General features: G+C 41.3%; 1 protein-coding gene across 1 annotated transcript in view; it reads left to right on the top strand.

Annotated features, from left to right (window-relative positions):
* Positions 1–13,494, top strand: part of FOXK1 (forkhead box K1) — a 57,687-nt gene that overhangs the window by 17,673 nt on the left and 26,520 nt on the right. The window contains exon 2 of the mRNA XM_072877760.1: positions 8,969–9,166. Within this exon, the coding sequence (XP_072733861.1) occupies positions 8,969–9,166 (198 nt within the window). The remainder of the gene's footprint in view (positions 1–8,968; positions 9,167–13,494) is intronic.

Here is a 13,494-nt window from a genome sequence, read left to right as displayed (position 1 = left end):
GCGCTTGCTTTTCTCAAGGACAATCAGTGAATAAATTCTGGAAGCACAAAGGTACTAAAAAGCACTTATTTTGCAGCATGCAGAGCTTGTGTATCCCATCTGAGACGACCACAAACCCGCTCCTGCAGATGTGACCTGCCGGTTGCTATGGGAGAATTGCCATGGGTACGGGGCTGCAGGAAGCACTTGTTGGAACGCAGAAAACATTTTTTGGTCTTTGTTTGGTCCTCTTGTGTATGGCTGAGTGACTTTGGGTTTGAAATAATTAAGCTGAATAAAAAAATTTGACTTTTCTGTTTCAGGAACTTTTGAAAATTTCCAGCCTCAGAACATCAGCATGGTGGCTGATGTGATTTACCTGATAAAGACCAAAGCTTTTCTGAAAATGAATGAATTGCCTTTCGTTTTCTGAAAGGAGAAGTCAGTGTTTGGATCATGTGATGCTTCCATCTGAGTCTGTGGTTACATGCTCTGTTTTCTTATAATCTGTCATAAATCTGCAACATTTCTGCTAGTACCTCTTCCTTTCCTTCCTCCCCTTGATACTTGTCCCCTCCACCTCCTCTGTGTTAGTGCTTGTGTTGCCATGGAAGGCAAGATTAGGGAACTGATCTGCTTGACAACTTACTCCAACAAAAAAAGAAATTAATTATTATTTCAGCTACCTGGTTTGACTTGCTGTGCAGTTGTTTGGATGGTACTATTGGCATGAGGGTGACATTGAGAGGGAATGGCTGGGGGGAAGGAATGATGGTGGGGGGTAAAGGAAATGCCTCTGACAGCAGAGAAACAGGTTTAGATCATGTTCAAATAAATCTACATGAGATTGAGTGGCATAATTGATAACTCTTTGGGGAGAAGATGATTTTTAAGGCAGAAGAAGCCAGTGGGCCATCCACGTGAGCTGCAGAACTTTAGCCAGCTGTCCAGTTACTCACCCCAGCAAGTCCAAGGTGACCATGGAAAGAGGAGGATTTCCAGCTAACTCAGATGCATTTCAGGAGAAGGACAGAAAATCCTTCCAGTAATCTGGAATTATAGGCTAGTTGCTACTAATTCCACTGGATCAGGTATGAGGAATTCCAGTGTGAGTTTGTCTTTGCTAAAACCAGGTTTACATTAGCTCTAGTACAGGAATGATACCGAAGAAGTAGTTAATGCAGGGACCCCAGTACACTGAAGCTGAGCTACTTGTGCGTCTCGTGTAACAAGGCAAGGGAAATAGTTCCTGGTACTTTTTCTGGAAAAAGTTCCCAACAGAAGAAAATTAAAATTCATGAAGCAGGAGTAAGACCACTCTCTTGAATTCATCTAATTATTTCAAACCTGTGCTCACTCACATATGCACACAGACAATTTTAGTTCAGTCCCAGCTGATGTATGTACTTCTTTGTATATCTGTAATGTTAAGCATGACAGTATATATTAAAATGTGTTGCAAAGCATGCAAGGCAAGTGATTTGTGAGCTCAGGGTAACTGTGAGGTTAGAAACCAGTCGTCCTGATCTAAACTCATATTGTGACTTACAGAATAATTATGACCAACCATTTCAATGGGTTGCTCTGTCTTTTCAGCAGTGATGGAGATCGCTGTACTCCTTTATTTACAGATAATCTCAGTGCTTTCTAAATCTAGTTTTCCTTCAGCTGTGTTAAAAACACTAATGGTGACTTTTATAGCTTTTCCTCTAATTAAACAATAGTGGATAGTACCAGAGGTGTTTTTGCAGGGAGCTCTGCAGTTTATTTCCTTGTCCTGCTGCTGTCTGGCCACGTGCTTGTCTTGCCTGTCTTCAGATAGAGTTGATTCATTCCAGGAAGAACAAATGTGGATTCTGGGCTTCACCATATACTTGCAGACCCTTTGCTTATCTCTTCTTGAATGCAACAAATGATTCTACCATTACAAATCTTTCTCTGATGTGTGTTTGATAAAGGACTTTATGGGTAGGCCTTCAATAGGATTTCTGTGTTAAATCTGATCAGATCAGTAGAGCAATTGAAAGGGAAATAGCAAATGCTGAAAACTCATAACTTTAAGACTGTGGTAACCTCCAAAATGAACCAAGCACTCTTAAAAACCTGGCAGTTCTGCTGCCTATGTCCCCTAGCCTAAAGAGATGTGTAAAGAAAAGAATTATAATGGCTCTTAAATTGCCATGGTGATAGGTACATGCTTGTTTAGTAATGTGTATTTAGACTTAAGAGAATAAAATGTATCTGTCTTTGTTCCTCCAGAACTCTTTCTGTAGTCTCAGTGCAATTAACTTTTTCATTTGGAATGCAGATGGCACTAGCCAAGTGGATGATATAACTGGTTTCTTATTGGTATTGCTTACAAAGTGTTATTTAGGGAAAAAAAATTCTAGGGTAGGGAGTAGAACAGGAAACATTGGATGATTTTATTATTATTATTTTTTAATTATGATTTTATTATTATTATTTTATTATAAAGGAGAGGTGAATAGTACCTAATCTCCTGTGACAGCTCAGACAGCTTTCAGAGCTTGTTGTACGGTTTTGACAGTCATTCAAACTAATATTAATTTTAATTCACTTGTGATTGAAAGGTGGTTTTGTTACTCATGTTTTTGCCCATCTTGCTGCTTCAGACAGGTGTAGCTCCAGTAAAAGAATCATTTTGAGCACAATACTTCTGATGATTATTCCCATCGGGGAGTAAGGGTCTAGTTTATTTTTATGAAGATGGAGAAAATTGATTTGGTTATTTTACTGAAATGGGGGAAACCCTTCTAAATATTTTGCAACTGAAGTGTTTTGGTTTGTGCTGGGTAATGCAGTGAGGCTTGCTGTGGAAAAGCCGAAGTTCTGAAGAGCGTTGCTCTCCTTGGGCAGAGTGCAGCATCACAAAGCAACAAAACTTGGTCAATAAATGTTCCGGACTCAGCTGTTTTGCAGTGGTCACAGCAATTATCAGAGCCTTGTTTTTGAAGAAATGTGAATCTGAGGTGGTAGTTCTTGTCTCAGTTTGTTTATCTCTCCATGGGCAGACCTTCAGGGCTTAGATACATGTTTAGTTAAGTGAAGCACACTCTTATCTTTTTCTAACCAAATTTAGTGTGATATTGGGTGCACTGGTGCCTAAACTTTCCCAGTGAGCCTTTTATGTTGTCCAAGGCACCTCCTTTCAGACTGCTTCAAAGTATTATGGGAATAGGGAGTGGATTTATGACTTAATGGGAACTTGATTTTCTTCATAGATGCAGGCATGTGGTTCTTCCCTTAGCTGATTACAGAAGATGAAGAAAATTAGTTACAGGAGGTAATTGGGGCACTTCTCTGTAACGGCTGCTTCGTACAGTACCGGCACACTGATCATTGGCCTGAAATTTTGGTGTATACCCTACAGGTTGACTGAAAGGGTGAGAAGTATCTGCCTTGCCCTCTGGCAAAATCATGTCAAGTACCTTGAAATAACTGGTAATGATAATATCTTAACAAAGATGACTGATGGTAAATTCTCACTTGAGCTGAGAAACCCAACATGTTTTTGGAACTTTGTGCATGGGAATAATACCGTATTCTTCTGGGTAAATTATATGTAATTGACAAAAAGAAGAAAATGGTTTCAGAGAAGTTACAGGAGACAGAGTAACAGCTGTTGTGTGGGGCTTGTTTGGGATTTTTTTCTCTTTTACAAGGGTTTTTGTGGCCATCCTTGGTCAAACTTTAGCTAGTAATGACATAGTTCTGTTTTATCACAACACGTGCTGCTGTAATTAGAGCTCTGGCTGTCCGTGTTTGCTGAATCCAAGGAATTTACTGATTGTAGAGATAACTGCCTCATCCTTAAGAGCTGGGCTACTGTCCCCTCACATCATGTGGCAGAGTAGAAGATTTAGATACTGAGAGTCAGTGGTGTGGTAACAGTATCTGCAAGTTTAAAACAAAAAAAATGTGGCAGTTGCAGTACAAGGAGATGATCATGCTTACCTGTTTTCTGAATGAAACCCCAGGACCGTGCTACTGTTCTGATTCAAATTGTGAAGTGTGTTATTTTTAACAAAGCATTTCATAAAATGTTGTCGCTCAACCTGCATCTCGGCACTGTTTGTAAAACAGAAGCTACTGGTGCATTTATACCTGCAACATTCAGGAATAACAGGATTTCATAAATTATGGCAAGATAAAGTAGACAAAGATGGTACCAACTTCTTCATGACAACTGATGTGTAACAGTCTTCCAACTTACTTTTCTGGTTATTCCTTTTGCATAATAAACTGGAATGATGTTTATATATGACACAACATATGATAATATATGTTTATATGTATTACATAATATATAAAAATATCATTCCAGGTTTTATATATACATTTTTGCATATGTATATTTTTACATATGTTTTACCTTGGCTTTTTTCATGATTTGTCTTCTCCATTTTGTCACTGTGCTTTTCCATGGTGTGAATGTAAAAACATAAATCCAGCACGATTTCCTGTCTCCTTTTAAAAATCTGTTTAAATAGCCTTTTCTTGCTCTTACACAGCAGATCTTAGCAGAAGTCATTTGGTGTTGAACAGCACTCAGGGTGCTCTAACAAAGAAATCGGTGACTGTAATAGCTTCTGTTGAACCTGGTACTATGTTTTGGCAAATGCATCTCCGTTTTTCTTTCCATCTGTGAGCAAAAGGTGCTTTGAGGAGGGGGAGAATGTCTGGTTTTTTAGTCATGCAGGGTATGGAGTTGTTTTATTGGGTTTTTTACCTAACCATTTTTCCTGCAGTCTGCCTTGGGGGTGACTGTTTATGTAAAGTCCAGTGTTTCCTAGCACTTTATTTTCAGACCTTACGTAGATGAAATGCTTGTGGTCACTGTTACTGGTTCACCACATGAAAGGATGCCTAATAGCATGGGTGCTGCGTTGTCAGCGTGAGGAGCTCATCCAGGAAACTTTTGGAAAATCTGTCTTAGTTAAAACAAACAAAATTCTAGCAACGACTTTTGTATCACTGTACCCATGTGTGGCATGTGCACTCTTCCTCCTCCCCTTGGTCTCCAATGTATATATAGCATCCATTCAGTGAGTGCTATGGAGTCTGTGAACTCAAGCATGCAGCAGGGAGCCAGCAATCCATTTTCTTTTGACTTTCTCCTGCCTGTAATCTCATAAGGCAAGAATTGTTTCTATGTAGTTTACAGAGGTTGGAGGGGGGGAGGAAGGGAGGTGTTTATGTGTTTTGAGTTTCAACACAAACTAAAAAAAGCTTTCTATTCTCACTGCCTTACAAGGCATCCTAGAGAAATAGGAATCCTTTCCGACAAGGAATTGAGATGTGTGCAACATACTATAACTGTGTATGAGTACAATATATATACATGGTTTATATGGCCAGGGACTGGAGGATGTACCTGTCTGTACTAGGTTATCGAGTAAAACTCAACAGTTCTGGAATTGAAGCAGGTTGCTTCCTGCCTGTACCAAGACCAAGAGACTTTGCAGACTGTTAATTTACCCTTCTGTAATCAGCTGGAAATTTCAGTGGCACTTAAGAGTTGCCTCTTGGGCATCCTTGGAAATACCAGTTAACTTCATTATGCTTTTTACGTTGAGTCAAATTTGTGCTTTCAGATTGATCTTTTTCTCATGATGGAAATGTTAAGCAGTAGTAGTAATTGCTATGCATCTTTGATAGGAATCATGCAATATGGATCAAATAATGTAGCTCAGTTTAAATAACTTGAAATACAATTGGTAATCTTAAGGAATGCATACTCAGTTCAGCTTGGGCTGTCTGTCTTGTCCTGCTCATCTTCTGTAGAAGTATAATTCTCATAGGCTTAAATCCTGCACTAACGTGCCTCACTCCTAAATAGGACTACCCGATATAATTTGGGTTTATCCTCTTTTGGTCAGAAAGAGGGTAATTAAGGGAACAATTAGAAAAGCTCATTAAAACTGCATTCAGGTTCAGTGTAATGAAAAGTGAGCTTCCTGTGACAAGATGATTCAGAAATCATGCTTTTCTGATTTCTCATTGGCACAGTTTCCCAGTATTAGTGTGTGTATGCTGATTTGAAGCAGTGTCTTGGGCTGCGCTGTTGTCACTGTTTGCATTACTGTGGTGGTTGTGATAGAGACTGGAACAATAATGTTAATCCCAGGCACCTTCTCACCCCTGAGGGAGGGGAGGAGTTTGTCAGGAATTTACACTGTATTTTGCATTGCATTACCATTCCTCGGTCCCAGGTTTTTACAGCAGTTAAAAGCATATAGACTCTGCCAATAAATTACCCCTACCTTGGCTTTGCAGGCAGTGCCCATGCTGGAAACCAGCACAGATGAGGCTGCAGGAGCCTTCTAAAGCTGTGAGCACCCTTGCATATATCCGCTCTCTGATTTTTCTGGGACTGGTTCCTTACAAAATGGCCACGTACATGCTAGCGAGCATAATGTGCGAAAGCTAGTTCTATGTCTTGGGTTCTGCTTCAGTGGATTGGGAAGCCTGTCTTTCTAAAAATGAAATCACAGCAGCCAACAAATTGCTTGCTTGTGTAGTCAGCCCAGCCTCTCTGATTCTCTTCCCTCGTTCTAGTCTGAGATTGTGGGTAAGTCACGCGGCTGGATCGGATAGCTTTGGGGAGGCTCTCAAGGAACAAGTAATGTTAGATGGGCCTTTTCAGCACACATTTAGTGGGTTAGACTTCATATTTCAGGTTGACTCACGATTTTGGAAAAGTAAGTTAGCTTTTGTTAAGATTGCCCATAGTCGCAGACTGATGGGACTGCCTCACAGTGTTTTGGGTGCAGGTATCAACTTCTTATCTAACATTGTTACAGCGTCAGTAAGTATAGTATTGTTGAGGAGATAGTTGCACCATCACCTGGAATCAGTAACGTGTAGGAGATGTGGATCTTGAATTACTGGGTCCTTCTGAAAAGGAAGACTTAAGTGGCAGTGGAACAGAGCTGCTTACTGCTATGAAGCTGCAGTGGGGATCTTCTGGCCTCAACAGTGCTGCAAAACCGCCTTAGGGCTCTGTGCAGTCAGACCTGTTGAGGTCAGCAGCAGGTTGGGATTGCACTGAACACTGTTAAACAAGGACTGATTTGTCCTTGACTCAGATGTTGAAAAATGCTGAGCACCTGGCATTACAGCAGAGAATTCCATTGCTCTGTGAAAGAAAGCTCAGCTTTTCCTCAGTAAGGGCTTGAGAAATGATGAAGCTTTACTCATACTGGTATTGAGCCTTAGTCCATGTGATGCTCATTGCAAATTTGTGTATTCTCTGCTTTTTTCCTATAAGGAAATCCATGTAGCAGTACAAAAGTTTAACATCCAGAGCACTGGTTCAACAGTCTTGTTCCAGGTTCATATCAGTAAGCTGCGTGCCTGCTGCTGGCAGACTTTGCAAGGCACGGACACTCTGCTGTTTTGAATTGTGTGTTTGTATTGAGTCTGCAGGGAGCCATGTTTAGAAGGGTTAGATAAACGTGATTAGGCTGCATTGCCAGCAATGATGCTCTTATTTAATGCATTAATGAATGCAGGTGGCAGGACCTCTGAAGTGAATTAAATGCAATGCAAACTCCGGCTGTATGTAGCAGAGCCATTGTGAGTCCAAGCTGCTGAATGCTGAGCCAGGTCATTTGAGAGATGAGGTGGGAGATGGGAATGAGCTTCCTATGCCTGAATGATAATTTTGCACTCTTCACAGCAGGTTTCTGAACGTTACCTTACAGCAGAACTAGTTTGTGTGGAAGAACCAAGAGCAAGAGAGTATGTTTTCAGAGCTGTGATGGGATGTTTCTCTGCATTTCTATCGATAGCAGCATTAAGATAAGGTGGTCGCAAATGCGGATTTACTTGCCTGCCACCTTGTTCTGTTACCTGGCAGGATTCAATAACGCATTTGTTAAAAGAATTACATACAGCCTATACCAGCACTTACAGTGCTGGAACAACACTGCTAGAGCCCCTTCATTTCCTTCTATAGGCAAGATGCTGGAAGCCAGCACAATTACTGTGCTCTGCTGGCCTTTCCCACAGTGAAACCTGGTTTTTATTTCCTGCTGCTTTAACCTTGCTATCAGCGAAATGATCCCTGGAAAGCTTGTATTGATTGCACATTATTGTCTAATTAAAATGCAATAAGAAGAATTGCAGAACACTCGCTCTTACAGCCCTGTGCCTATGGTAGACACTATAAATTAGAAAGCTTTCTGTTCAAATATGGAAAATATCAGTGCTTATTTCCTTTTGAATTTCCCAGCATCTCCTGAAGGCTACAGTTGTAGATGTGTGATTTTTTTTTTTTTTTCCCCTAAATAACAATTAGAAAGAAGTGTTATTTAGAAAAGCCCTATAGGCTTGCAGAGGCCCTGATCCTGTTAGCTATAACCCATGCTGTCTAAAAGGGAGGCACTTCTAAATGAATGTATTTTAATCTGAAACCTGCTAGATGATCCTTTAGCATCATGTGCAGAGATATAAATGGGTATTAGTTATACAATATGTAGAGGCCAGTCTTTAAATAGTGCTGACTGGTCTTACCTAGAGGCTGTTTGTTCCTCTGTCTGGACTTTATGGTTCTTTTGCTCCATGTTGCTTGTGGTTTGATACTTTCTAGTAACTTGTATCTTTGAGTTATGTGCATGGAGCTGATAAAAGATAAATCCTAGTCTTGATATAGCAGGAACTTGAGAGTATGTCATTGTAGTTCTGCACCTTGCTTAGTCATTGACTGAATATAGGGCCTTGGGGAAATCGCTTAACTTACCCAAACCTTCAGCTTGCATCTAATCACTAGGTGATACACTATGACAGATATACAGAGACTTGTGAAAGATCAGTAATTCTGCCCAGGACTCTGGGCAGAAAGATGTGATAGAGAATGGTGGACTCTTATGCTATGAATGAAGTATTTGCCAATTGCATACAAAAACACTTAAATATGTTTTAGTATCATGTGTGAAATTGACTTTTCCCTTTCTTTCCCTTACAGATGTACTTTCAGATTCCCTAGCACGGTTATAAAGATCCAGTTCACATCTTTATACCATAAAGAGGAAGCAAAAGAGGAAGCCTCATCACCTCCCCTTCGGCCACTTTATCCTCAAATATCGCCTCTGAAGATCCACATCCCGGAGCCGGATCTCCGGAGCGTGGTCAGTCCCCTCCCGTCCCCCACAGGCACTATCAGGTAAGATGTTAACTATGCAGAGTGTGCTCTCTGGAAAAGGTGTTCTCCACCAGCAGTCTGTCAGCCCTGTGTTTTGTCTGGTATACTTGGTGCATGAAATACCCCATTAAAAAAAACCAGCTTGTTGAATATCTGCTGTTCAAAATTATGGAGGACTGTTAAAAACTGTTATGGTGGCTAGAAGTAGGGCACAAGGGTTTTGTTTAAGAGCTCAAAGGGTTGGGGGGGGAAAAACTTGAGTCTCAGTTTCACACTATAGAGTTACTAGTCTATCTTTGGCAGTGGAATTAGAAATATCTATCAAGAGCTACCTATATGCATGGAGAAAAGAAAGCAGACAAATATTTTCTATGTTAGGACTGCCTGTTTTATTTTTATCTCAATAATAATCTGTTGTTGCTGGGTGGTGCTGGTGTTATCTGAAGTTAGGGACAAGGGTGGCCATTGGCACGTGGTTTCCTGGGAATAGAAGGAAATGGGGGTAGGATGCTGACCATGTACTGAGGGGCTGTAGCAATCTGAATGTACATCTGTGCGAGTATCCTGTTTTGTAAATTATCTGATTCATGAATGTGCAATAGAAATAACCTGAACATCAAGTTACTGTCTGGAATATTTTCTTTCCTTCTTTCTCAGCAGAGTTGATGTTACGGAGTTGCAGTAATCTTTTTTTAACATTAAAGCTGTTACTTGAAGTATAATAAATTTAATAAAGTAAAGTAGACTCATAGTATAGGATGATGTATTAGAGTTTTAAAAAGTGCACGCCTCAGAATAGCAAGAGTGTACCTGGTAATAGTAATAGCCTTTGGTTTGTTGTCTTGTCTGTACATTTGTAAAAAGGTATAATACCCTAACATCTTCTGACAGTTAGCACTAATTCAGTGAGTAGTATCCAAATTTGCGTAGCTGAGAACAACTTCAGTGTCACAATGAAGCCAGTTTGATTTTGCATAGATCTGGAGGTGCTTGCTTTTTTGGGTTTTTCCCCTGGTCTTGCAGAGCTGCACAGATGTGCAGTGCAGATATTCTAGAAAGAGGGGGCTGGAGGTGGCTGTGGTTTTAGTCCTCTGTTCAGGCACTGCTTTTAGTTTATGTTTAACCTTCTCTTTTTAGATGAAGCTTGTTGCTGGGAGGGGAGGGGGATGGTTTCTTTGCCAACATATGGTAGTTAGTTTCCATTCAGTCATCTTGCGCAAAGCAGCACAGTGTGGTTTGTGTTACTAATAGAGGCTGTATCTTTTGACTCTGGCATATGCCTGCAACTGATATTTGACTCTCTGAGAATGTTTCTTTTGCATAAGGAGAAAGTGGAAATAGTAGTGTTGAATTGTGCTCAGCCCCTAACGGAGTGTTTACTAAGGATGATTAATGATTGCATCCGTTTGTCTTGAGCAGAAGCTAATCCAGCCAAGTCTTCAGAAAACCTCAAAAGACATCTGAGGTTTCACTTGCCAAACCCCTTTCGTTTCTGAGTTCCTCTTACATAGGAGGGGCTGACACGTTTGTAAACATCCCTGCTTAGCCCCTCCAACCTTCCCCTCTCCCCCGGCAGGGTCTTGCAGCTCTCGTACCCTGTGGGCCAGGCTTTGGGAAGTGATTTAGGTGTTTCTGCCCGAGAAAGGGAATGCTCTTTGGGGAGCGTGTAGCTATGCATTCTGGCCATCTGTCTTTCAGGGGCAGCTCTCTGCTGTCTTGGTGGCTTGAACAGTGGTGGGTGAGGCTGTGGCACAGCGTCCTCTCCCCCTTCCCAAGGGCAGGTCTGGGAGGGCTGGTGGGGGCTCAGCGTGCGACCCACACCACTCTCCCATCGCTGGCTTTGGGAGGTGGTTGTATGAGCTGGGCTCTCCTCCTCCTCCTCCCTCTCCCCCTTCTAGTATTTACTTTCCTAATTTGGTGCGTTTGCCTCGCTCCTCCCTGATTGGCCCATGGAAAATTATTGCAGTTTGGATATCCTGGGCAGGGTGAAATTTCCTTTTTGGAAAGCGGCTCCTGGCCCCCTTTTCCTGCCTCCACCCTGGTGTGGGGCAGGGGCTGTACCTGCGCTTCCACTGCCAGATCCAGCCCAGCCCTCCTGACCCCCGGCCCTGCTCTGCCTCTGTTTACATTGCAGCTTGCTTCCTTGCAGGTTCCCCCTGCAAGCTTCTGGGTTTTTTCCAGCCTATTTATTTTCCCCTCTGCAAAGTGCACTGCCTAGAGAGGGAATGAGCTTTAGTTAAACAGAACCAAACCTGCCACCCTCAGCAGCTTTGCCAAGCAAGGTTCCTGCTTATTCCTGGGGAGAAATGTGTCCACTGTTTTCTTAGCTAGGTGTTTTGTCTCTAGGAGGGGCCATTTGTAGATGTGTTTTGAATGCTGTTGTACAGCTTTAAGGGAAAATGTTGGTTGGCAGCATGCTGTGAGGCTTACACACAGGCATGGCTTATTTCTTCCTGTTTTGAGTTCAAAATTCTTTTTAAAAAAAGTCAGACTTGCATTTTCCAAAAAGGAAAAGGCCAATGTGGTTGTAAGGAATTGGTAGACGCAGCCTGCCGTTTTACACAACATAAGAAAGGGCAGAGCAGCACCAAATCTCTTCTCCATAGATTCAAGGCATTGAAAAGCTGTGTGAAAACCATGTGTAGTTTGGTTAAGTTCAGCTCTGCCTGTTGGGAGATATAACTGATTCACTATTCCAGGAGTTAAGGGACAGTCTTTTGGTACGCGGCTTTAAGATTCTGCAGTTTGCATTTGGAGGATACTCTTTGGGTGACACTGGTGACATGAAGTTCTTCACCTATGCTACAAACACTTGCCTTTGGCCAAAACACTTGGCTTTTGCTGCAAGTCCATGTTATCTACATGAATGTGACTCCATATATGTGTTGCAGTTTAGTCCCCAGAGTGGCTTGTGATTATAAAACAGATCCAGATCTGATTATAAAACAGATCCACAGAGACAAAGTGTGATGTAGGAGCCTATTCCTGGTCTCAGTCATGAGAGTTGGAGTTTGGATATATAGTGATAGTTTTCCTTTTATTATCTTCCAGTTGGTGTTAATGACCCTGTAGTAGTAACTTAACTCGGTTTTCCAAATAGCATCTCTCTCCAGCACTGCCCCTCAGGGTTGGGGTTTTTTAGTTATTTGTGAAAATGAAATTATTTCTCTGTACATGCTTCTCTATTCTAAACAGCAGTTATGTTCTCACTGATATACATATATAATTTAAAAAGCTACAATAAAGAAATACTAAATGCTGTACTATGGAGGTCAGTATCGTTATTCATATTTTACAGCTGCTACTTCTGGCTTAGCTCTGCACCAGAATGGCTGTGGGCTTGAACACTTTGTCTTGTACTTGTTTGTTTTTTCACTGAAAGGGCATGGATAGTTAGCTCACACACACAGTCTTTATCAGTAAAAAAAAAATTCTTTTACGTGTAGGAGGAGGAGCCCTTAGAGCCCTGTGAGAACCACTGCTTGAGAAGTGTTTGGTGAAGTTCTGTGATAATAGCTAAACTGTTACATATTTGTGTGTGGACCCAAATTTGTATTTTAATTGTCATACTTAATGTGCCTGCCCATGTTCGGCCATTGCTAGAAGGGTCGATACCTAGTTTACAATGAAATTAATGGTATGAATAATGAAAGATCATCTGGTATCCTTCTGCATCTTTTGTTTTATAAGCTTGATTAGTAAACCAGAAGATGTGAGCTGAATTGTCATGGTTTCATAAGCTATATCCTTTAAACCTTACTTCCTTTTTTCCTTATTTCCTTTATTTCCAATAGGCAAAACTAGTTCAGTAACATGTTGCATGCTCTGATAGTGGATTACTCGGAGGCCTGCGCTCCAGGAACTGCAGTTATCTTGGCTTAGCCACCGACTTGTTTTGTGGCCTTTAACGGGTCATTTAAATTCGTTGTCTGATTTTTATGCATGTATAGTGTACTTACTACTTTCCAAGAGTGTGTAGCAGATAATTTATGTATAGAGCTTTTATTCCGTAAAGCATGACAGAAGAGTTTGTGTGTGCCATGTTATAGTAGACCTGCAAATGCTGGCTATGCTTTGAGTCAGACTTGGCTTGGAAAAAGGGAGTGCTTTTTAATAGGCTCTGGGACAGCCGTACAACACTGTTTCAGAACACTTGGGATTTAATCTGAACTTGCACATTTCCTCTAAAGGTGTGTAGTGGGAAGCTGAATGAACCCTGGCTTCAGTGGATGCATTCACTCACTGGAACAGGATGCAGAAATATTGCCTGCTCCATTTCATTCAGGCTTTCCTTCTTCCTATAGCACTATTTGCCATTTAACTGAAAAGCTGGTGAAGAGCTCCAAGGC

The sequence above is a fragment of the Ciconia boyciana genome, chromosome 13 (assembly GCF_034638445.1).
Source record: "Ciconia boyciana chromosome 13, ASM3463844v1, whole genome shotgun sequence".
NCBI classification, from domain to species: Eukaryota; Metazoa; Chordata; class Aves; order Ciconiiformes; family Ciconiidae; genus Ciconia; species Ciconia boyciana.
Note: the sequence above shows the minus strand (reverse complement) of the source record. Positions and strands in the feature narration are given on the sequence as shown.